The sequence below is a fragment of the Mustelus asterias genome, chromosome 8 (assembly GCF_964213995.1).
Source record: "Mustelus asterias chromosome 8, sMusAst1.hap1.1, whole genome shotgun sequence".
Classification (NCBI taxonomy): Eukaryota; Metazoa; Chordata; class Chondrichthyes; order Carcharhiniformes; family Triakidae; genus Mustelus; species Mustelus asterias.
In genome coordinates this window covers 50,541,829-50,567,990 of record NC_135808.1, presented here as the reverse complement: position 1 = coordinate 50,567,990, position 26,162 = coordinate 50,541,829, and the positions used below count along the sequence as shown (strand labels likewise).

Genomic DNA, 26,162 nt, shown 5'->3' with positions numbered 1-26,162 from the left:
AATAACTAACTAAAGGCTTTATTGATGAGAACTATTTACAATGAAGGGTTTAACAGCACAACGATACAGGTCTACTCCCAACAACATCCTGACTCCAACTGAAGCCTCCAGCCCCAGGAATGATCACCCTCACTCCCGATTGGCCCAATATCACATCCTCACACTCCATTGGCTCCAGCCTGGTCATGTGGCCCGTGAAGGATTGCCCCTTAAAGGGGCCAGGCTCACACACTCCTTCCCCAGTAACATCTTGGACTCCCTATGATAAAACACCAAGTAAAACAGTTAACACATAGGCAGAGAAACAACAATATTACAGAAGGGACACTAGGGAAAGACAGTTCATAATGTCAGCTGGTCCAGAGATTTCCAGAACCTTGCGGAACGCTGCAACTCTGTCAGGGGCTCTTCAGCAGCCATCGACACGGGATCCACTGATGGGGTGGATGTGCTAACCACCTCTGGAGCTAGGCCCTGGACGGCCCCTTCCTCTGACTCACCCACCCAAGCCAGAGGCTGCCTTGGCCTCACCATGGACATGGAGCTGTCTTGTTCAGAGGCTGCTACACACAAACTGGATACAGGGCCCACTTGCTCAGCTCCTGGAACTGGCTCTAAACTCTTGCGTAGGTAGCCAACATGCTCCTTAACTCTTCGGCCCGGTGTCTCCCCCAAATATGAGACTGGTCCTGTCTTCTCCACAACTCTCCCTGGTACCCAGGTGGGTCCGCCACCCAAATTCCCTCTCAACACAAGGTCGCCATCATTAAACAATCCGTCCCCTTTCTGAGAGTCACAATATTCTTTCTGAGAGGCTTGCCGAGCCTCCACCCCCACCCCCCGACAAATTTGGAGACACTAAATCTAAACAGGTACACAGGCACCGACCCATTAACAACTCTGCAGGTGTGACCTCGGCATGACCCCAGTGATGGCGTGAGGTGTAGTGTTGTATGACAGCAAATAACTGCCCAATCACAATGGAACGGCCATTTGAACCTGCTTCACATGAAGCCTTGAACGTCAGCATGGCTCGCTCCGCCAACCCATTCGAGGCAGGATGGTCGGGGGCTGACCTGACAGGACAAATGTCATTAAACTTGACCAAAGTCTGAAATTCATCAGCGTGAATGCTGCTCCGCTGTCTGATAGCAACGCTTCAGGAAGACCATTGTTGGAGGTAAATAATACCTTTGAGACTAGTCGTGAGTCAAAGTATAGTGGTTTATTTTCACAATTGTGGGAGAAGTCCGATCCCTAACGCGGTCTCCAGACTTCACACCGAATATGAGTTAAGATCAAATATTTATACATATATTTTCGTCCCTGGTCACGTCCGCATCTTCCCATGATTATTGCTGCCTCAGCGATTCCATCCTTCACATAGTCCGCGTAATCATGGCCATCTCAAGGCTGTCTGTTTTGTCATCTCTATGTGGACATTTTATGTTCAGTTATATTACACAGTTATTTTTACACAGAGGGTGGTGGGGGCCTGGAATGCGCTGCCAAGTAGGGTGGTGGAGGCAGGCACGCTGACATCGTTTAAGACTTACCTGGATAGTCACATGAGCAGCCTGGGAATGGAGGGATACAAACGATTGGTCTAGTTGGACCAAGGAGCGGCACAGGCTTGGAGGGCCGAAGGGCCTGTTTCCTGTGCTGTACTGTTCTTTGTTCTTTGTTCTTTGACTCCTGTGGGTTGTTTAGATTATAAGTTTGCACAAACAAGTTAACTGATGTACAGGGGCCTATATAACACTTTATATCGGTGAGGATGAATAGTATATAATGAATATATATGAATCTATGATTATACGATCACAGAAGGCATACATGTCAGCTCCACCGTGTAAAACAAAGATACATAATATAACTGAACATAAAATGGAGTCTAGCTTAGCTTATACCAGCTGGGTTAGCCACATTCCTGACATACAATTAGCTGGGAAAAATCATGAACTTGTACACAGCAGCTGCTTCCCTTATCTGGGTGACGAAAACAAGTTCTACAGACACAAAAACAATGAGCTCCACAGTGAGTCTCACAAATCTCTAAGTATTACAGAGTTCGGGTCTCAATGCTTAAGTGTTACAAAGTTCATGAACCCATTCCCATCTTCACCATGGATCACAAAGATCTGCCTCAGTTTATCGATGGTAAATGGAGACTGTGATGGGTCTCATGAGCTGATCGTCCAGCCACTTGGAATGGGCATCGACTGACATCAGGAACATCTGCCCCCAAAAATGTCCAGCCAAATCTACATGAAACCTTTTCCACAGACGGGCCGGACATCCCAAGGGAGCATGTTCGCTGGTGGAGGTAACGCTTGCTGAGTCAGACAACTCTCACACTGCCCAACCGTTTGTTCAATGTCTCTGTCAATGCCAGGCCACCAGACATAACTTCTGGCCAACACTTTCATTCTGCTCTGGCCAGTTTGGGTATCATGTAACTCTTGGAGCAGTGGCCATTGCACAAGGGGTGGTACGCTGACACAGACCCCCCGACAATAGCACCCCATCTTCGCAGGGTATCTGGTCCCTGCAATGTAAATACAGCTTCATTTGCTCTGCCTTGTCCAAGTGCCACCCGGTCAGTACCATTTTCTTGCCCTTTGCTAACACCGGCTCCCTATCTGTCCACGTCTGAGTGTGGGCTGCTGAGACAGGCAGGGTGTCCAAATAATGCAGAGCCAATACTATCTCCTGTGGAACAGGCGGTGACGGTATGGTCTGGGGTAGTGGCAGGCGGCTCAATGCATCTGCATTTGAGAGCTGTGTTCCTGGCCTAAGCTGGAAGGTTTAGATGTTTAGTGCCAGCAGCAATGCCCATCTCTGCCCCCTGGCAGAGGCAATAGGTGGCACTGGCTTATCCTCCCGGAAAAGCCCCAACAATGGCTTACGGTCTGACACGATGGTGAAATGCCGCCCATAGACGTATTGGTGAAATTCCTCACTGTGTAGATAACTGCTCGGCTTTCTTTATCGATTTGTGAGTACATTTTCTCAACGTCTGACAAAGTCCTCAAAGCAAATGAATTTAGCCTCTCCGTCCCATCTGCCAGTCTATGGGATAGAACTGCTCCAACTCCATATAGCGTCATACAGTCACACAGCACAGAAACAGGTCCTTCGGCTCACCATGTCTATGCTGGCCATCCAAACCAATCTATAATAATCCCATTTACCTGCTCCCATATTCGAACCCCGGCTAATACAAACAACAAAGAACAAAGAACAATACAGCACAGGAACAGGCCCTTCGGCCCTCCAAGCCCGTGCCGCTCCCTGGTCCAAACTAGACCATTCTTTTGTATCCCTCCATTCCCACTCCGTTCATGTGGCTGTCTAGATAAGTCTTAAACGTTCCCAGTGTGTCCGCCTCCACCGCCTTGCCTGGCAGCGCATTCCAGGCCCCCACCACCCTCTGTGTAAAATATGTCCTTCTGATATCTGTGTTAAACCTCCCCCCCTTCACCTTGAACCTATGACCCCTTGTGAACGTCACCACCGACCTGGGGAAAAGCTTCTCACCGTTCACCCTATCTATGCCTTTCATAATTTTATACACCTCTATTAAGTCTCCCCTCATCCTCCGTCTTTCCAGGGAGAACAACCCCAGTTTACCCAATCTCTCCTCATAACTAAGCCCCTCCATACCAGGCAACATCCTGGTAAACCTCCTCTGTACTCTCTCCAAAGCCTCCACATCCTTCTGGTAGTGTGGCGAACAGAACTGGACGCAGTATTCCAAATGCGGCCGAACCAACGTTCTATACATCTGCAACATCAGACCCCAACTTTTATACTCTATGCCCCGTCCTATAAAGGCAAGCATGCCATATGCCTTCTTCACCACCTTCTCCACCTGTGACGTCACCTTCAAGGATCTGTGGACTTGCACACCCAGGTCCCTCTGCGCATCTACGCCCTTTATGGTTCTGCCATTTATCGTATAGCTCCTCCCTACATTAGTTCTACCAAAATGCATCACTTCGCATTTATCAGGATTGAACTCTAAGTATTCCAATTGCCTTCTTCATCGCACTATCCCTCAGGGATTCATGGACTTGTACACCAAAGTCCCTTTGTTCTTCAATTCTCCCTCGGGACCTACCATTCATTTTGTATATCCAACCTTTATTAAATCTCCCCTCACACTTATCAGGATTAAATTCCACGTTTCATTGCTCTGTCCACCTTCCCCATCGGTGGTGACGTTCACGAGGGGTCATAGGTTCAAGGTGAAGGGGGGGAGGTTTAACACAGATATCAGAAGGACATATTTTACACAGAGGGTCGTGGGGGCCTGGAATGTGTTGTCGGGCAAGGTGGTGGAGGCGGACACACTGGGAACGTTTAAGACTTATCTAGACAGCTATATGAACGGAGTGGGAATGGAGGAATACAAAAGAGTGGTCTAGTTTGGACCAGGGAGCGGCGCGGGCTAATTGTTCTTTGTTTCTCGTTTCAAGGCTTCATTCTATGATCATCTTGCTGGTGCCAGTACAGAGCGAGACTGCGGATAGTTGGGAACCTGTCTCGGGGGCAGGGAATTCAGATGGTGTTCGTAAAGCAGAAGTGGAAATGAATAGGGTTGGGAAGCATTTTCTGATCAGGGCCAGTGTGATCTCCTGGACTCGTTTCGATCGCCTCAGGGGGTCGAGAGGAATTTCCCAGATTTTTTTTTCCCCATATTGGCCCTGGGGTTTTCACTCTGGGTTTTCGCCTCTCCCTGGAGATCACATGGTCTGGAATGGGGGGGTGGGGGAGAGTTAATAGGTTGTGATGAACAAAGCATCGTAGCTGTGAGGGACAGCTCGGTGGATAGGATATTAGGATGTAGATAGGCTGGAAAATTGGGCGGGGATCCTGGATTCAGGATTCAATCCTGGACCGGGGAGCGGCGCGGGCTTGGAGGGCCGAAGGGCCTGTTCCTGTGCTGTATTGTTCTTTGTTCTTTGTTCTTATCCCCAAAATGCTCACACACTGATACTTCAACAACTTACCCAGCTTCATTCTCGAGGATTAGGTCGAGCACGGGCCATCCCAAGTTGGATTATCGATCTACTGACATAAAAAGCTCTGGAATCACTTCAAAAACTCCACCCTGTCTAATCCTTTCACACTGAGGTGATTCCATTAATATTGGTGAGGTTGAAATCCCCGACTACTGCAGACCTATTCCTCTCACACCTCTCTCTGTGATTTGCCTACATATCTGCTCCTCCATCTCCCTCTGAGTGTTGGGAGGCCTGTAGTGTAATCCCAGCACAATGATCGCCCTTTATATTTCTCAGCTCCACCCATATGGCCTCATTTGAAGAGTGTTCCAATATCTCCTCCCTCATTACTGCAGGCTTGGTCTCTTTAATCAATAAAACAATGTCCCCTCCTCTCTTACATACCCCACTCCCCCCCGACCCCCATCACACCTGAAACTTCTATACCCTGGAGTGTTGAGTTGCCAGTCCTGCTTTTCTTTCAACCATGTCTCAGTGATTGCAACAATCTCATATTTCCACGTGCTGACCAACTCTCTAAGTTCATCTGCCTGACCAGACAGGCTCCTTGTATTAAAATAGATGCAGTTTAGCCTTCCAATCTTCCCATGTGCCTTATCATGCCCAAGTCTTCTCTGCCTGCTGGACTGACCGAGTTTTCCTTCTATATCTGACTGAATCTCACTCCAAACTGTACATCTACAGTGTGTCCCATCCCCCTGCAAAGTATGGCGAGGCGTCACAAGTGATTCCGAATGGTTTGCTCGGGTCAAAGTGCACGAGCAATGACGATGATTGTAAAGCTGGCTTGACTTTTACTAAAGTTTCTTTCTGCGCTTCTCCCCAATTCCATCGCTGATGTTTGTTTAGAAGCTGGTGTGGGGAGGGGGGGACCAGAATTGTTGCTGAGTTCAGCAGGAACCTTCCAGTTGAGGAAGCCATTGGGAGGCTGGTGATCAGGGAGTGGGGGTGTTGGGGCCGGCAATTGGAGGGGTGGGTGGGGGTTGGGGAAGCCATCAGGAGGCCAGTCTATTGGGGAAGGGGAGGTGGGGGTGGGGGGGTTGGGGGCTGTGATCAGGGGAGTGGGGAATTAGGTTGGGGAAACCATCGCGAGGCAGGGATGCGGGGCTGCTGATCCAGTCCTCACGGGTGGGATTAACCCCGTCCACTGGTGTAAATCCCTGACGGATTTTGTGAAACACCGAGTGCTGGAAATTCAACTAAATACACCCAGAAAACGGCAGGAAAATCTCCCATTTTTCCGCCCCGATGGCACATTATTTTCTGGGAAATTTGCCCCCATCTTTTGGAGAGAGTGATGGACACAATGTACATTGGACATGACCCACTAATAACACTCCGTCTACCTTCAACTCATTGTTTAACCTCCAGCCCACCTCCTGTTCCAATCCAGATGTTTCAGTCAAGGACTCAGTAGGTCTATAACACAGGAGGAGGCCATTCAACTCTTCATGTCTGTACTAGCTGTTTTATTAGAGTCATTCACAACTAACAGCTCAGTTTAATGTGTGTTGTGGGAAAGTGACTGGAATGTTTTTTTAGAGGCAGGACGAGTGAGAAACATGAACGGATCAGAGAGAGTCAACACGGATTTCAAAAGAGTCATTTATGTTCAACTCAGCCGCTTACATTTGTGAATGAGCCACTAATGTGCTCATAAAGGAATGTCTCTGGATGTTATTTCTATGCATTTCCAGAAGACATTCGGGCAGGTGCCACATGAGAGGCTGTGAATAAAAATGGAAGCGTATGGAATTTGAGGAAAGCTTTTGCCATAGATAAGGAATTGATTTGGAGGTAGGAGACAGAGAGTAGGGATAATGTGTGTGTATTCCAATCAGCAAGCTGTGAATAGTGATGTCCCCAGGGATCTGTGCTGAAGCCTCAGCTTTTCACTATATTTGACAATGACTTGGATGAAGCAATAGAGAGACACATATCCAAGATTACTGAGCACACTAAGTTAGGCAGCTTAGAGGAGGTTACAGAGATAGGGAGGGTGCAGGATAGGGAGAGATTTGAGAGGCAGGATGTTTATGTTAAAATCGGGGCATGGCTGGACCGGGGGTCAGTGTAGGTCAGTGAACACAGGGGGTGACGGGTGAACGGGATTTGGTGTGAGTTCAGATCCGGGCAGCAGAGTTCTGGGTGAGCTGATGATAACGGAGGGTGGTGGGTGTGAGGTCGGCCAGGACAGCATTGGAATAGTAATGTTCAGAGATAACAAAGACACGGATGAGATTTTCAGCAGCAGATGATGTGAGGCAGGGGGGACTCGGGAGATGTTACTGAGGTGGAACTAGGTGGTCTTAGTGATGGAGTGGATGATGTGGTGGGAAACTCATCTCAGGGTCAAATAGGACACCATGGCTGTGGAGTGTGTGGTTCAGTGTCAGACACTCCAATGGGGAAGGGATGGAATCAGTGTTGAGGGAACAGAGTTTGTGACGGGGTCTGAAGACAATGGCAGATGGAGTTCAATGTGGAGAATGTGAAAACATCCACTTTCAACCGAAGAAAGAGAGAGCAGTGTAATCTTTGTGATGTGGAGGATTTGGAGGGTCAGATCGGGGTCAAAGATGAGGCCAATGTTGTAGAGAGTCTGGTTGAGCAGCAGACAGTGCTCAGGGGGAGGGATGGAGTTTGTATCGGGAGCTGAAGACCAATGGCTTTGATCTTCCCAATGTGTTTCCCAGTGAGCCTGGCTCCTCAGTCCTGACTGCTCTGAGCTGCTGTTCTTTTCACTGATTGGACAGTTATTGTTAGAGATTCAGACCACAGCACAAATCCCCAGTGTCAAAAATAACTGCAAAGACTGTCAGATCGGAAGATTGAAACGTAACCAACAGAGGAAGTGAAAGAAGGAGCTCAGAGCAGCTGGATGTTTGTTACTGAGACGGGAGAAAATGGTGAACCGTGTCCACTACCTCTAATCTCCCAGCACAGAAGGCACAGTGGGATACAGTCAGGAGGGAGTTATCCTGGGAATCCTCAACAACATTCCAGACTCCATGTAGTCTCTCAGTAACATGTCAAACACGGACAAGGAAACCTCCTCTGGTTACCACATCCTGTCCACCCTCAGCTGATGAATCAGTTCTCCTCCATGTTGAACAGCACTTGGATGAAGCACTGAGGGTGGCAAGGACACAGAGTGTACTCTGGGTGGGGACTTCAATGTCCATCACCAAGAGTTACTCGGTAGCACCACCACACACCGAGCTGGCTGGGTCCTAAAGGACATAGCTGCTAGACTGGGACTGCGGCAGGTGGTGAGGGAACCAACAAGAGGGAGAAACATACTCGACCTCATCCTCACCAACCTGCCTGCCGCAGATGCATCTGTCCATGACAGTATCGGTAGGAGTGACCACCGCACAGTCCTTGTGGAGATAAAATCCCATCTTCACATTGAGGATACCCTCCATCGTGTTGTGTGGCACTGCCACCGTGCTAAATGGGATCGATTTCAAACAGATCTAGCAACTCAAAACTGGGCATCCATGAGGCACTGTGGGCCATCAGCAGCAGCAGAATTGTACTCAACCACAATCTGTAACCTCATGGCCTGGCATATCCCCCACTCTACCATTACCACCCAGCCTGGGGATCAACCCTGGTTCAATGAAGAGCGCAGGAGGACATGGCAGGAGCAACAGCAGACATACTGAAAAATGAGGTGTTAACCTGGTGAAGCTACAACACAGGACTGTGTGTCAAACAGCAGAAGCAGCAAGTGATAGACAGAGCTAAACCATCCCACAACCAATGGATCAGATCAAAGCTCTGCAGTCCTGCCACATTCAGCCGTGAATGGTGGTGGACAATTAAACAACCCCCTGGAGGAGGAGGCTCCACAAATATCCCCATCCTCAATGATGGAGGAGCCCAGCACATCAGTGAAAAGAAAAGGCTGATACATTTACAACTGGATACAGCAATGACTCTGTCTCCTGACAATAATCCAGCAATAGTCCTGAAAACTTGCGCTCCAGAACTTGTCGTGCCCTTAGCCAAGCTGTTCCAGTACAGCTACAACACTGGCATCTACCCGGCAATGTGGAAAATTGCCCAGACATGTCCTGTATACCAAAAAACAGGATAATTCTATTCTGGCCACTTACCACCCCATCAATCTACTCTGAATCATCAGTGAAGTGATTTAAATTGTTGACAGTTCTATCAAGCGGCACTTACTAGCAACAACCTGCTCAGTGACACTCAGTTAGGGTTCCGCCAGGGTCACTCAGCTCCTGACCTCATTACAGCCTTGGTTCAAACATGGACAAAAGAGCTGAACCCCAGAGGTGAGGTGAGAGTGACTGCCCTTGACATCAAGGCAGCATTTGACCGAGTGTGGCATCTAGGAGCCCTCGCAAAACTGGAACCAATGGAAATCAGGGGGAAACTCTCCACTGGCTGGAGTCACACCCAGCACAAAGGAAGATGGTTGTGGTTATTGGACTTTTAAGTTTAAGTGTCAGTATTAGTGTCACAAGTAGGCTTACATTAACACTGCAATGAAGTTACCAGCAAAATCCCTTAGTCACCGCACTCCGATGCCTGTTCGGGGACACTGAGGGAGAACTTAGCATGACCAATGCATTTAACCAGCAGGTCTTTTGGACTGTGGGAGGAAACCGGAACACCCGGAGGAAACGCAAGCAGACACGGGGAGAGCATGCAAACTCCACACAGACAGTGTCCCGTGCCAGGAATTGAACCCGGGTCCTTGGCGCTGTGAGGCAGTAGTGTTAACGAGTGTGTCACCGTGCCACCCAATATGATGAGAAGATGGTTGTGGTTAGCGGATTGCAATCTGAGATTGCCTTGGGACATCACTGCAGGAGTTCCTCAGGGTAGTGTCTGAGACACAACCATCTTCAGCTGCTTCATTAATAACCTTCAGAAGTGGGGATGTTCACTGACGATTGCACAATGCTCAGCACCATTCACAATTCCTCAGATATTGAAGCAGGAACATTCGTGCCACACAAGTGCCACGGAATCACCATCTCCAACAAGAGAGAATTTTAACATCTCCCCTTGACATTCAATGTCATTACCATTGCTGAATCCCCCACTGTAAAATCCTGTTGGATATGATTGACCAGAAACTCAACTGGACCAGCCTATAAATACTGTGGCTACAAGAGCAGGTCAGTGGATAGGAATCCTGCGGTGAGTAACTCACATCCTGACTCTCCAAAGCCTGTCCACCATCTACAAGGCACAAGTCCGGAGTGTGATGGAATACTCTCCACTTGTCTGGATGAGTAGAGCTCCAGCAACACTCAAGAAGCTCAACATCATCCAGGACAAAGCAGCCCCAGTTGATTGGCACCCATTCACAAACATTAAATCCCTCCACCACTGTCGGACAGCAGCAGCAGTGTGTACCATCTATAAGATGCCCTGCATGAACTCACCAAGGTTCCTGAGGCAGCACCTTCGAATACCATGACCACTATCATCTGGAAAGACAAATGTAGCAGATCCCTGGGATCAACACCACCAGGAGATTCCCCTCCAAGCCACACGCCATTCTGACGTGGAAATACATCTCCATTCATGCACTGTCGCTGGGTCAGAATCCTGAAAACGCTCCCTAACAGCACTGTGGGTGTATGTACACCTCATGGACTGCAGCAGCTCAAGAAGGCAGCTCATCACCACCTTCTCAAGGACAATTAGGGATGGGAATAAATGCTGGTATAACCAGTGACACCCACACCCCGTCAATGAATACATTTTTAATAATTCCTACTTTATACAATGTCCCATTCGATCTGTTAAAATCTGGATCCTGTCAGCAGGATATTTGACTGCAAGAGCCTTCACCACTGTGTCTAATTCTGTCCCCAACCAAAATCCACACAGAACCTGAATTTATATAGCACCTTAGTGTACAACATAGCCCGTTATGTTTCACAGAGCAGCATAAGAGGAATGGGGGAGGGGCTGGGGGTAGTTTAGGAAGAGAGATCGAAGGCTTAGGTGAAAGAATGGAGTTTGATGGGGAGAGAGACAAGGAGAGGGGGAGGGATTAGGGGTGGGAGGTCAGAGAGCAGGGCCTGGGCGTCTGAAGGCTCTGCTGTCAATGGTGGGATGAAGGAAGCAGTGATGGGTCGGGGAGCAGAGTCAGCAGATGGAAGGTGAGGGAGAAATGTGAGTCTGGAGCAGGAACGCAGGGTAGGGAGGAGTGAGGTCATGGAGGGAATTGGAGGGCAGTGAGGTCAGGGGTAACAGATCAGTGAGGCCAGCGGTAACAGGTAAATGAAGTCAGGGGCGATAGATCACTGAGGTCAGGGGCGATAGATCACTGAGGTCAGGGGCGATAGATCACTGAGGTCAGGGGTGATAGATCACTGAGGTCAGGGGTGATAGGTCACTGAGATCAGGGGTGGCGTTGGAACGACACTTGGTATGAGACAGGATCCGGATCCACTGCATTTGGGACAAGTTGGGGTTTATGGATGTGGGGAGCTGGGTGAGGATATCGGAATAATGGAGTTAGTAGGCGGGACATGCAGGGATAAGGGTTTCTGTACTTAAGGGACTGATGTAGTGTAGAGACAGACAATGTTGTAGAGATGGAAATAAGAGGCCTACATGATGGAGAAGATGTGGAGTTTGAAGCTCAGCTACTGGAGGCTCCAGTGGGAAGGAGGCCCATGTTTACTGGTCCCTATTGGAGGCTCCAGTGGGAAGGAGGCCATGTTTACTGGTCCCTATTAGAGGCTCCAGTGGGAAGGAGGCCCATGTTTACTGGTCCCTATTGGAGGCTCGAGTGGGAAGGAGGCCCATGTTTACTGGTCCCTATTAGAGGCTCCAGTGGGAAGGAGGCCATGTTTACTGGTCCCTATTGGAGGCTCCAGTGGGAAGGAGGCCATGTTTACTGGTCCCTATTGGAGGCTCCAGTGGGAAGGAGGCCCATGTTTACTGCTCCCTATTGGAGGCTCCAGTGGGACATCATGGTCGATGTGGAGCAGTTTCTTTCTGTTGTAAACATGTCATTGCCCACCTTTGCGGAGGTCACAAAATGGATAAAAGGGAACTTGTAGCTGTGATGTACAGGGAATTCGAAAAGGTATTTGATAAATTGCCACATCAAATGTTACAACACAAGATACGATGGTGTGTGGGTAAGACGATGGTGTGTGGGTAACATATTAGCATTGATAGAGGATTGGTTAGCTAACCAACCAGAGAGAGAGGATAAATGATTGTTTTGGGGTTGGGAAGCTGTAATTAGTGGAGTTCTGGAACAATCAGTGCTGGGACCACAACTATTCACAATCCGTATCAATGACTTGGATGAAGGGAGTGAATGGAGCTGATGTCCCAATGACACTAAGATAGGTGGGAAAGTAAGTTATCAAGAAGCGGTAGAGAGTCTGCAAAGGGATAGGGACAGGGGAAGTGAATGGCGAAACATCTGGAGTATATCCTGGGTAAATGTGAAGGTGTCCACTTTGGCAGGAAGAATAGAACAGCAGTAAACCATTGAAATGGAGAGAGATTGCACAACTCGGTGCTACAGAGGGATCTGGCTGTCCTGGGACATGAATCACAACAAGTTAGTCTGCAGCTACAGCAAGTGATTAGGAAGACAAATGGAATGTTGGTGTTTATTACCAGGAGAATGGAATATAAAAATAGGGAAGTTTTACTGCAGCTGTACAGAGTCTCGGTGAGACCACATCTGGAATACTGTGTACAGTTTAGGTCTCCTTATTTGGAAAAGGATATCATTGTGTTCGAAGCAGTTCAGAGAAGATTCACTCGACACATTCCTGGGGTGAGGGGTTATCTTATGAAGAAAAGTTGGACAGGTTGGGCCTGAACCCATTGGAGTTTAGAAGAATGAGAGGTGATCTTATTGAAACATATCAGATTGTGAGGGGACTGACAGAGTGGATACCAGGAGGATGGTATCTCTTCTGGGGCAGAGCGAGCTGAGAATACAGAAGAACAAAGAGAATGAGCGGTGTGCCACAGGGATCGATGCTGTGTCCACTGTTATTTGTCATTTATATTAATGATTTGGATGAGAATATAGGAGGTATGGTTAGTAAGTTTGCAGATGACACCAAGATTGGTGGCATAGTGGACAGTGAAGAAGGTTATCTCCGATTCCAACCGGAATTGGGCCAGTGGGCTGACAAATAGTGGCGGGAGTTTAATTTAGATAAATGCGAGGTGATGCATTTTGGTAGATTGAACCGGGCAGGACTTACTCAGTTAATGGTAGGGCACTGGGGAGAGTTACAGAACAAAGAGATCTAGGGATACAGGTTCATAGCTACTTGAAAGTGGAGTCACAGGTGGACAGAGTGGTGAAGAAGACATTCGGCATGCTTGGTTTCATTGGTCAGAACATTGAATACTGGAGTCAGGACGTTTTGTTGAAGTTGTACAAGACATTGGTAAGGCCACACTTGGAATACTGTGTACAGTTCTGGTCAGCCTGTTATAGAAAGGATATTATTAAACTAGAAAGAGTGCAGAAAAGATTTACTAGGATGCTACCGGGACTTGATGGTTTGGGTTATAAAGGAGAGACTGGATTGGCTGGGACTTTTTTCTCTGGAGCGTAGACGGCTGAGGGGTGATCTTATCGAGGACGATAAAATAATGAGGGGCATAGATCAACTAGATAGTCAATATCCTTTCCCAAAGGTAGGGGAGTCTAAAACTCGAGGGCAGAGGTTTAAGGCGAGAGGGGAGAGATACAAAAGTGTCCAAATGGGCAATTTTTTCACACAGGGTGGTGAGTGTCTGGAACAAGCTGCCAGAGATAGTAATAGAGGCGGGTACAATTTTGTCTTTTAAAAAGCATTTAGACAGTTACATGGGTAAGATGGGTATAGAGGGATATGGGCCAAATGCAGCAATTGGGGTTTGGGGTTTTTAAAAAAAGGGCGGCATGGACAAGTTGGGCTGAAGGGCCTGTTTCTATGCTGTAAACCTCTATGACTCTATGAGATAAAGTGATGGAGAAACTGAGAGGAAGAGAGGGAGGGAGAATGAGAAGAGAGAAAGAAAGAGTGAATGAGAGGGTAAACAAGGAGTGTGAGACGGGAAGGACAAGAAAGGGAGACAGCGAGAGTGTGGTGGATAGAAACAGAGACTAATGGAGAGTTACTCAGAGAGTGAAAGAGACAACAATGAGGGAGAGATATTAATAGAGTGAGGGAGACAGAGACTGAGGGACAGATATTGAGAGAGAGAGAGAGTGAGGGAGAGATATTAATAGAGTGAGGGAGACAGACTGAGGGACAAATATTGAGAGAGAGAGAGAGAGAGCGAGACAATGAGTGAGGGAGAGATTTCGAGAGACAGAGACTGAGGGACAGAGACTGAGGGACAGAGACTGAGGGAGGGAGAGAGAAGAAGAGGAAGTGAAAGGTGCTGACGTGGTTTCTCTGGGTCAGACCATTTACAAACTGAGGAACAGGCAGTGAGACTCTGACAGGCTGCAGCTTTATAAAGCAGAGCCCAGTGAAGGGAGAGTTTATCAGTAACCAGGCACAGGGACACGACCACACACCATGATTTCAGCCATCCAGCTGCTCTGGCCTCTGGCATTCTGCATCGCAGGTACAAATCTCTCTCCTTCCACCTTGAATATTTTCCTGCTCTCCATTTCAATCCAATTCTCCTGACTTGTGATTGAAGGGAAAATGCTGAAAGGGGAGGAACAGTCAGTGTCTCCAACAATATCTCATTGTACAGCGTCTTTCTGTGACAGTTCTTACTTCACTCTGTTTCTTTATTACCCCTCAGGTATCAATGGAGACATCATCATGACCCAGTCTCCCCCGGTGCTGTCAGTGAGCCTGGGCCAGACCGCCACCATCACCTGTACGGCCAGTCAATCTGCTAGCAGTTACGTGAGTTGGTACCAACAGCGTGAAGGACAGAAACCGGCTCTGCTGATCTACTATGCATCAACACGATTCACAGGAATATCCGACCGATTCACCGGCAGTGGATCTGGGACACAATACACCCTGACAATCAGCAATGTACAGAATGAGGATGTCGCTGATTATTACTGTCAGTACGGTTACAGCACCTCCAGCACAGTGATACAGAGCCTTACAAAAACCCCAACACACACAGCACCACCTCCTGTACTGACACATCCCACAGTTTTATATAATATATAATAATGGACACACAGTCCCACCTCCTGTACTGACACATCCCACAGTTTTATATAATATATAATAATGGACACACAGTCCCACCTCCTGTACTGACACATCCCACAGTTTTATATAATATATAATAATGGACACATAGTCCCACCTCCTGTACTGACACATCCCACAGTTTTATATAATATATAATAAAGACAAGAAAGGAAACTGGACAAATTATTTGCACTGTCCACTACACACTCCAGTCCCTGTGGTGTCCACCGCTCGCTGAAGGCCTCGAGTTTCCCTCTTACTCTCCATGTCCACATATGAAGAGCAGCTGAAAGATTCATCATCTCAAATTAGAATTCTCAACTCTCCCGACAAAACACTGAGACATTGAGAGAAACAGAGAGAGAGAAACAGAGAGAGAGAAACAGAGAGAGAGAAAGAGTGAGAGAGAAAGAGTGAGAGAGAAAGAGTGAGAGAGAAGAGATGAGTGAGTGAGTGAGTGAGGCAGAGAGCAGAGGTTTTTGTACAGCTCCTGCACTGGAAGCTGTCAGTGTGCCTTACGTTCGGTAAAGGAACCAAACTCAGACTGAGTAAGTAAAGCCCAATCCTCCGTTATTAACTCTTTCAATGCTGAAACTTTCTCAAACACAAATGCTGAATAGTTGAAGGTGTTGGTGAGGAAGCTGCAGTCAATGAAATGGTTGATTGAAGAACATTGTGTGGAACAGGGAGCCCAGCTGTATTTCTTTACTTCCATTCCCCCCTTTAAGCAGCAAGATATAAGTAAGCAGCTTTTACTCACCGTGTGGAGGAGATCTGGACGTTTGCAGACTGTGCTCACATTCCTGCAGCATGGAGTGAAATCACTCTCTAGACTCCTGTCAGTCTCAGTGTGACACACACAGGCAGAGTTTGATGTGAAGTCGGACTCCCTGTCACACTCTCTGATATAACTGATCACAGCACCAGCACAGTGAGACACCGAGGTGCCACCTCCCCCAGCTTTCACTCTGCTCTCTCCACTCCCTGCTTATCTCTTGCTAACGTTCTGATGACAAACAGCTACAGCAGGGCCCACAATCCAGTGGCTTCAGTGTTCCAGGCTTTTGGGGAGACTCTCAGTTCCTTTCTCTTTGGGACGAGTTCAGTCCGATATTTATCCCGGATCCAACATCACTGAAAATGCTGATTGTTCTCATTGCTGTGAGTGGGATCTTGCTGTGTACATGTTGTGACCAGTCCTCAGACAAGGTCCCTCATTTGTTAACTTCCTGAACTGGATCCAAATTTTGTTTTGCTCCTGGGTGAGGAGTAATCAGCTGGAACCCTGCACTCGATTGGTCACAACAGGGTTCATTTAAAATGGATCCCTTCACCCGTGGAAACCTTACACAGTCCACATAGTCCTTTATTAGCCTTTGAATCTCTACAGTGCAGAAGGAGGCTATTCAGTCCATCGAATCTGTACCAACTCTCTGAAAGAGCTTCTTACCCAGGCTCCCCACCCTATCCCTGTAACCCTGCGCATTTACCATTGCTAATCCACCAAAAGAACACACTAGGGGTAATTTAGCATGGCCAATCCATCTAACCTGCAGATCTTTGGACTGTGGGAGGAAACTGGACCATCCGGAGGAATGTCTCAACTCACATTCTGTCACACCCGCACCAGTACACAGAGCTCAGGTGTGCAGTTGGATTTTTAACCCATTTCCCTGTTGTTTCCTGAAAGGTAACAAACAAACATGTCTTTCACCCTCGAGTCAGTTTACTTTGAACTCAGACCATTTCCACATTCTGAGGTATAACTCAACAGCAGATGGGTTTTGAATGTCTGCTGAGATGTGACAATCAGTCTCCATTGTTTCCGTAACAAAAGGAGATTAAAGTTTAGTCTGAGACATTTTTTCTATCTCCATTTCTATTTCCTGTTTGATGAAATCCCTGACATCTTTCAGGTGTGACATTCCATCTTCTCTCAGGACAATCAGTCAAATATAACCCACATCGGAATTTTCCAGAAGCTGGTCACTTTACATTCTCGGCCATCTTGGCTCAGTCATCGTCTCATAGAAATTTACTGCACAGAAAGAGGCCCTTCAGCCCATCCTGTCTCTGCCGGCCATTAAGCACCCAACTATTCTAATCCCATTTTCCAGCACTTGGTTCATAGCCTTGTATGGTTTGGAATTTCAAATGCTCATCTAAATACTTCTTAAATGTTGTGAGGGTTCCTGTATCTACCATTGTTTCAGGCAGTGAGTTCCAGATTCCCAACAGCCTCTGAGTGAAAAAGTTTTTCCTCCAATCCCTCAAAATCTTCTGCCTCTGAGATTAAATCTATGCTCCCTGGTTTTTGAATCTGCTGCTAAAAGGGGAAAAGTTTCTTCGTATCTGCTCTATGTCTTCATAATTCTGACCTGCTGCAGTTATACAGGTCCTTGGTGAGGCCGCACTGGGAATATTGTGCGCAGTTTCGGTCTCCCTATCTCAGGAAGGATATATTTGCTCCAGAGGGAGTGCAGAGAAGGTATCCCAGACTGATTCCTGTTATAATGGGACTGATGTATGAGGAGACATTGAGTTGGTTAAGACTTGTATTCACTGGAGTTCAGAGGCAACTCATGGAGACCTAACAGGTGAGGGGGATTAGTGAGGTAAATACATGGGGTTATGGGGTAAGAGTTGATGCAGACTCGATGGGCCGAATGGCCTCCGCCTGCACTTCAGGGATTCTATTGTCCATGTCTGTGCCGGCCACCAAGCACCTATCTATTCCAATCCCATTCTCCAGCATTTGGTCCGTTGCCTTGTATGCTTTGGAATTTCAAGCGCTCATCTAAATGTTTCTTAAATGTTGTGAGTGCTCCCACCTCCACCACCCTTTCAGGCAGTGAGATCCAGATTCCCAGCACCCTCTGGGTGAAAAGATTTCCCTCAAGTCCCTCAAAATCTGCTGCCTCTGTGATTAAGGGGAAAGGTTTCCTCATATCTACCCTATCTCTGTCCCTCGTAATTCTGTCTTTCTGCAGTTATACAGGGCCTTGGTGAGGCCACACTGGGAATGATGTGTACAGTTTTACTCTCCTTATCTGAGGAAGGATGTTTTTGCGACAGAGGGAGTGCAGCAAAGGTTTACTGGAATGATTTCTGCGATAGTGGGATTGATGTAGGAGGAGAGATTGTGTTGGTTAAGATTATATTTTTTTTAAAGTTTATTTATGAGTCACAAATAGGCTTACATTTACACTGCAATGAAGTCACTGTGAAAATCCCCATGTGGCCACATTCTGGCGCCTGTTCGGGTATACTGAGGGAGACTTTAGCTTGGCCAATTCACCTAACCTGCACACCTTTTGGACTGTGGGAGGAAACCTTAACACCTGGAGGAAACCCACACAGACATGGGGAGAATGTGCAAACTCCACACAGACAGTGACCCAAGACGGGAATCGAACCTAGCCCCCTGGCACTGTGAGGCAGCAGTGCTAACCACTGTGCCACCGTGCTGCCCCCACTGCAGTTCAGAAGAATGAGGGGAGAATCGTATAAAAATCTATAAAATTCCAACAGGACTAGACAGGGTAGATACAGGAAGCATGTTCCCAGTGCTGGGAGCGTCCAGTTTGAGGCGTCATAGTCTGAGAATATGGGGTAAACCTTTTAGGACTGAGGTGAGGAGAAATTCCTTCACCCAGAGAGGCGTAAACCTGTGGAATTCACTACCACAGAAAGCAGTTGAGGCCAAAATATTGTACGTTTTCAAGAAGGAGTTAGATTTAACTCTTGGGGTGAATGGGATCGAAGAATTTGCGGGGGAAGACAGGATCTGGCTACTGATTGGATGATCAGAAATGATCATGATGAATAGTGGAGCAGGCTCAAAGGGCCGAATGGCCTCCTCCTGTTCCTATTTTCTGTGATTCTATGCAAGACCTGCACTTATCACCCATCCCTAATTGCCCTGGTGAAGTTGGTGCTGAGGTGGTGGAATAAGTTCTACTCCAATGAGTATCGGCCCAACCTGCTCAAGCTTTCCTCATAAGACAATCCATTACTCAGTGGAATCAGCCTCGTGAACCTTCTCTGAACTCTTTCCAATGCTACTATATCCTTCCTTAAGTATGGAGACCAAAAGTGTCCACAATATTCCAGGTGTGATTTTCTCAAGGTGCTGTACAGCTGCAGCAAAACATCCCTACTTTTATACTCATCCTCATTGCAATGAAGAGCAACATTCCATTTGTCTTCCTAATTTATTGCTGTTCCTGGATGGAAAGACATCCAGATCACTCGATAGAATCTCTCCAGTTTACTAGTATTCTGCTCTATCCTCCTGCCAAAGTGGACAACCTCACATTTTCCCACATTATACTCCATCTGTCAATGTTTTCCCACTCACTGAACCTATCTCTATCCCTTTTCAGATGCTGCATCCTCCTCACAACTTGTATTTCTACTTTTCATTTTATCATCAGCACGTTTAGTGACATTCCTCTCATTCCCTTCATCCAGCTCATTAATATAGATTGTAGAGTAAAACCCCAAACAACAACCATCTTCCATTGTGCTGGGTATAACTCCAAAGAGCGGAGAGTTTTCCCCTGATTCCCATGGGCTCCAGTTTTGCGAGGGATCCTTGATGCCACACTCGGTCAAATGCTGCCTTGGTGTCAAGGGCAGTCACTCTCACCTCACCTCTGGAGTTCAGCTCTTTTGTCCATGTTTGAACCAAGGCTGTAATGAGGTCAGGAGCTGAGTGACCCTGGCGGAACCCAAACTGAGTGTCAGTGAGCAGATTATTGCTGAGTAAGTGCTGCTTGGTAATCGCTCTGGATATGTTCAGATCACATTGCTGATGATCGAGAGTAGACTGATGGGGCGGTTATTGTGCGGATTGGATTTGTCCTGGTTTTTGTGCACAGTTCATAACCGGGTAATTTATCACAATGTTGGGTTGATGCCAGTGTTGTAGATGTACTGGAACAGCTTGGCTAGGGACGCTGGAAGTTCTGGAGCACACGTCTTCAGGACCTCCAGAGGAGGTCGAGATGGATCATCCACGTGGCACTTCTGGCTGAAGATTGCTGCAAGTGCTTCAGCCTTATCTTTTGCACTGATGTTCTGGGTTCCTCCGTCATTGAGGATGGGGATATTTGTGGAGCTCCTCCTCCAGTGAGTTGTTTAATTGTCCACCACCATTCACGGCTGGATGTGGCAGGACTGTAGAGTTTTGATCTGATCCATTGGTTGTGGGATGGTTTAGCTCTGTCTATCACTTGCTGCTTCTGCTGTTTGACACACAGTCCTGTGTTGTAGCTTCACCAGGTTAACACCTCATTTTTCAGTATGTCTCCTGTTGCTCCTGCCATGTCCTCCTGCACTCTTCATTGAACTGAAAGCAGCAGAGAATCCACAGAAACAGACTGATGTTTGTCTGATTTGTCTGTGTGTTTATTAGATGTGACTGAGCAGATAGCAAGAGTTTCAGCAGCAACAAAGACATTTCTCTAGTTCACCTCCCACTTTCCGCATCCACTTCCAAATCCTCATGGGGAAAGGGCTCAGCACCTGTCAGCGACTGGTTAAATGTCCCCCCTCTAGACTACAGGCCTCCCATAATCTGCTCTCCATCTCTCTCCTGAAGACACTCTCTCTGGCTGGGGAACAGCTCCACCCTCCCCAAGTGGCCTCATTCCTCATTTTTCAGTATGTCTGCTGTTGCTCCTGGCATGTCCTCCTGCACTCTTCATTCAACTGAAAGCAGCAGAGAATCCACAGAAACAGACTGATACCTCAAATCCCACATCATCCAGGCTGAGATCCAGTGCAGTATTGAGCGAGTGCTGCACTGTCAGAGGTGCCGTCTTTCAGATGAGACAATCTGATATCTGTCCTCTCAGGGGGTGTGAAAGATTCCATGGTACCATTGGAAGAAGATCAGGGAGTTCTCCCCAGTGTACTGGTCAATATTTATCCCTCAATCAACATCACTACAAATCTGCTTATCTGTTCATTCTCACTCTGCTCCCTGGGATCTTGCTGTGCACAATGAGCTGTAAAACACTTTGGGACATTCTGAGGTGGTGACAGGTGCTATAGAAATGTAATTCTGTCTTTGAGGTTGGAGATTCCTGATCCTAACCCTCACTCATTATCCACACACTCACACCCTCCAGAGTTCATGGGGTCATTCGGAGCAGTGACCCTGTCTGACTCCTGGACACTGAGACTAATTCTAACCTCACCCTTGACCTCAGCCAAGTGCTGGGCAGTAAGGTTTGAAATGAAATTTAGAAGCTTCTACACTGACAGCCAATCAGAATGCTGTGTGAAGTGTGTTGATCCAAGTCTGCTGCAATGTTCTGGGATAAAGTTCTCCTGATCTGTGTGTGATCTGAGGTTTGTTGATGCTCAACCTGTATCCCCCAGACAGACTGAACAATAGTTCCAGCTTCCTGACTGGTTAACAGTCTCTTAAAGGGACACTCTGTCTTTAAATACTCTCACTATTAACCATTTCAGTGCTGAATTTGTAGTAATCTTCTTTACAGATGTTTTAGTTACATTGCAAAATGATTGAACCAGCTTCAAATCAAACCTTTACCCTGAACTAACTTGAAATCCAACTTGCCACTTTCCAGTACAGCACAGGAAACAGGCCCTTCGGCCCTCCAAAAATCCATCCCTTGGATCCCATCAGCTTTTAATTTTAAACAGCATTATCCGTCCTCCAGTCCTCCCACACCACACCTGTAGCCAGAGAGGATTGGGAAATAATGGTCAGAGTCTCTGCTTTTTCTTCCCGTGCTTCCCTTCGCATCCTGGGATACATTTCACCCGGGCCTGGGAATTTCTCCACTTTCAAAGATGATAAGCACATTAGTATCTCCTCTCTCACTATCATTATCCCATTAATTATTTCACAATCCCTCTCCTCCTGAACTACAATGTCAACTTTGTCCCTCCCATTTGTGATATCTGATGTAAATTATTCATTAAGAACCATCACCGTGTCTTCTCCCTCCACACACAAGTTATCTTTTTGCTCTCTCATCAGCCCGATTTAATCCTTAGTTATCCTCCTTGCAATGTCCCACGCTATTGCTTGATGAACATATTTGTCCTGAACTCCATCTCCAGCTCCAATATCCTCCCACTGCTCTGACACTGATTTACCTTCAAGTCGCTGTTTCCTGTCCATTTTGGCAATTACAGTAAGATGTCTCACAACACCATGTTAAAGTCCAACAGGTTCATTTGGTAGCAAAAGCCACTAGCTTTCAGAACAGGCTGTTCCTTCGTCAGGTGGGTAGGAGTTGTGATCACAAACAGGACACAAAGACACAAACTCAATTTACATGAATAATGATTGGAATGTGAGTCTTTACAGCTAATCAAGTCTTAAAGGTACAGACAATGTGAGTGGAGGGAGCATTAAGCACAGGTTAAAGAGATGTGTATTGTCCCCAGACAGGACAGCGAGTGAGATTTTGCACATCCAGGCAGGTTGTGGGGGTTACAGATAGTGTGACATGAACCCAAGTTCCCGGTTGAGGCCGTCCCCATGCGTGCGGAACCTGGCTATCATTTTGGCAAATCCCAGTTTCGTGAAATTGGCCTTTTCACAATTTACAATGTTTACTCTCAATCGCTCTTTCCCCTTTTCCATAACGACTCTAAATCTAACTGTATTATAATCACTATTACCCAAATGCTCTCCCACTGATACACCTTCCACTGCCCAGATTCATTCGCTAAAACTGCCCAAAACTGCCCCTTCTCTTGTTGGGATTGTTCCGTGCTGGTTAAAAAAGTTCCCCCGGAATGGATTTTCGGAATTGTGCAATGTTGAAACATTGACACTGATTTGATCCCAGTTTATATTCGGGAAGTTGAAAGCCTGAAAATGGCAGTGATTAAAATTCCTTCTCTTCTCTTTCAGCCCGTGAGAATTCACAACCCACGCTGACCCTGCTGCCCCCCTCCCCGGAGGAGGTCAAGACCAAGGGCACTGCCACCCTGGTGTGCCTTGCCAATCACTTCTATCCCGATGAGGTGGAGGTGAAGTGGAAGAAGGATGGTGCAGCCATTTCCAACGGGATTCAGACCAGCAACTACCTGCGAGCTTCAGACAACACCTACAGCGTCAGCAGCCTGCTGACCCTCTCTGGCTCCGACTGGGAGTCCAACGCCCGCTTCTCCTGTGCCCTCACCCACGTGAGCCTCTCCTCTCCCCTCAGCAAGAGCGTCAGGAGATCAGAATGTGCCTAGAGTGTTAGAGACAGTCCACAGAGGAGACACAACTTGGAATAGAACAGGGGTGAGCTGGGAGGGCAAAGGTCATTGTCAGCACTGAATTACAACTCTCGTCATTCTCGGGACTGAGTCTGAGACACTTCTGAGGGTCAGGAGTTAAAGCACGTTATTGGGATAGTGTAGAGGGAGCTTTACACTGTATCTAACCCTGTGCGGTTCCTGTCCTGGGAGTATTTGATGTGGACCGTGCAGAGGCAGCTTTACTCTATATCTAACCCCGTGCTGTTCCTGTCCTGACAGTGTAGACTCGTGATAACAAGTATAACCTCTGGAAGATGCTGAAGAGTGTCAGCTGTACAATAATAATGTGACCCTGTGAAGTGTCTGCTTCAGTAAACCAGACCTCCTTCCTGCTCACCCTGCAGTTACAATTGAAGCTTTAGTCACTGTTTAAAGGGACAGGATTCTCATGTTATTGAGAAAATCTCCACAAGTGTTTTAATAAACCTCCATTCTCCCTGTGAATTTCTCCAGCTTCCTCTGGCTGGGCTGTTTTTTCTGTCAATGTCAATGTGTAAAAGGTAATAAACATTAAGAATATTCAGTTTCTGTCTGGTGAGTGCTTTGGAAATGTCCCACCTCCCCATCAGCTGATTGGCTGCATTTCACCAAGAGATTGTCCTGATTGGCTGCTTGGCCTGTCAATCAATGACACATCAGCAGAAGATTGGATTCAAAGCCAATGATCATTCATTTGAAAATGATCAGTTTGATCTGGGATCTCTTGAGTGACAAGATTGAAAACAGAAAAGAAACTGAAAGTTGCTGGGATCAAACCATCACAATCACAATTCTCCACCCCATATTCACCACCTCCCCCTTGACCTTAACAATCTCACGTGGTCTCACTGCTCCCATAGTTTCAATCAGAGATCAGACCATCTCTGATCACTTCCTTGTATCACTCCCCAGCCACATCCTCCATCCACACCTCCAACCCTACCCCCTTCTGTATCCATCCCTGCAAAAACCTATTCCCCAATCCACTGACAACCGCACTTTCCAATTCCCATCTATCGTAAATTTCATTTTACCAGAAGCCAGTTGATTCTCAGACCAGCTCTGTGGGGAGGCAACCCCTTTGTTTCCCCTCACCCAACTCTTCCAGCTGTGTCCATTCACTTACAACCGCACTTTCCAAATCCCAACTATCTCGTCTCTGGCCCTCCGATCACCACAACATTTCTGCAGCGACTGATTGGCTCCCCCTCACCCCCACCTTTGATATCCTAATCCCCAATAAAACCATGATTCCCTCTCCCCCCGGCCGTTCCCCCTGCTCCGGCCTCATCTCCACTCACTTCATCCCAGGGACACAGACTTGAAAGGATCTGGTGGACAACTGGTTTATCCATCCACTGGCTGATCTGGCTGGAGCACTTCAAACACTTCCGGCTCCTACTCTCATCTGCTAAAACTGCTGACTATTCCAGGATCATCCTGGAATGAGAAGATAAGCTCCGGCTTCTTTACCCAACTGCAGACCAACTTCTTAAACCCCTCTCCCCTGTCCCCTCCCCCCTCACCTCCAGCAACAAGTGTGAGGATCTCACCGAGGTCTTTGTGACTAAGATTGAGACAATCCAATCAGCTGCCTCTGCCACGTCCCTTCCTTCCTCTAACCATCTGGACAAACATCCTCTAATTCTCCCCCCCCCGCCCGAGCCCTGAACTCACATCTTTCTCTAGTTTCTCTCCGATCCCCCACTCGTGACTTCTCTGAGCTCATCTTGTCCATGAGAGCTACCTGCTGTTCTCAGTCCATCTGCTGCTGAAAGCTTCATCCATGCCTTTGTTCCTCTAGACGTGACTATCCCAATACACTCCTTGCTGCTCTCCCACATTCCACCCTCCGCACACATCAGCTCATCCCAAACTCTGCTGTCCCAGTCTGAACTCACACCAAGTCCCGTTCCCCTATCACCCCCTGTGCTCACTGGCCTACACTGGCTCCTGATCAAGCAATGTCTTGATTTTATAGTTCTCATCCTTGTTTTCAAATCCCTCCATGTCCTCACCCCCTCCCTCTCTCTGGAATCTCCTCTAGCCCCACAACCCTCCGAGATATCTGTGTTCCTCTAATCCTGGCCTCTTGTACATTCCTGATCATAATGGGCCCTATTTTACCATTGCGTCGCGCCCGTTTTTGGGTGGGGAACGTGGTAAAGTCGGGTGTGAGGCCATTAACGCGATCTGCGCCCGCGCCCGCGCAGATGGCTACTTTACCGAAACGCGGGAATGGCGGCGATCCGCTTCGCACCCAAAATGGGCGCAACGGTGATTTAAATGTATTTGCATGTATTTCAATTGAATTAATGAACTGCCCGCCCACCTTTATCAGCATTTCCCCCTTTACCGCCACGTTCGCTGATCCGGAATCGCGCCGAAACGGACATGCTGAATAAAAGTCTGAATCGGGCGCTCCAGCTGCTGAAGAGCGAGTTCAGAGCTTCCAGCGGCTCCCTGACTCAGATCGGTGGTGGGGGGGAGGAGGGAGGCAGGTCAGAACATTCTCTGGTTGGGGGGGTGGGGGGAGGGGAGTGAGGCCAGATCGTTGTCTGGTTGGGGGTGGGGGGTGGGGAGGGGGGGGGCAGGAGGAGGACATGGGTCAGATGTATCTCTGGTGGGGAGTGGGGGGCAGGGTGGGGGGGAG

The 26,162-nt window shown here is 47.7% G+C and overlaps 1 long non-coding RNA gene and 1 gene segment (V, D, J or C); one reads left to right on the top strand and one right to left on the bottom strand.

Moving 5' to 3' along the window:
• On the bottom strand, positions 1-18,153 carry LOC144497147 (uncharacterized). Its single transcript, XR_013498519.1, has 3 exons — positions 15,993-18,153; positions 14,584-14,719; positions 1-259 (listed from the first exon to the last, which is right to left on the bottom strand). It is a non-coding gene; the product is annotated as an uncharacterized LOC144497147 (long non-coding RNA).
• LOC144497146 (Ig kappa chain V region Mem5-like) lies at positions 14,496-24,053 on the top strand. The segment is given in 4 exon segments: positions 14,496-14,633; positions 14,820-15,107; positions 15,742-15,780; positions 23,136-24,053. Coding segments are annotated over 4 exon segments (705 nt in total).
• Positions 24,054-26,162: the final 2,109 nt, after the last annotated feature.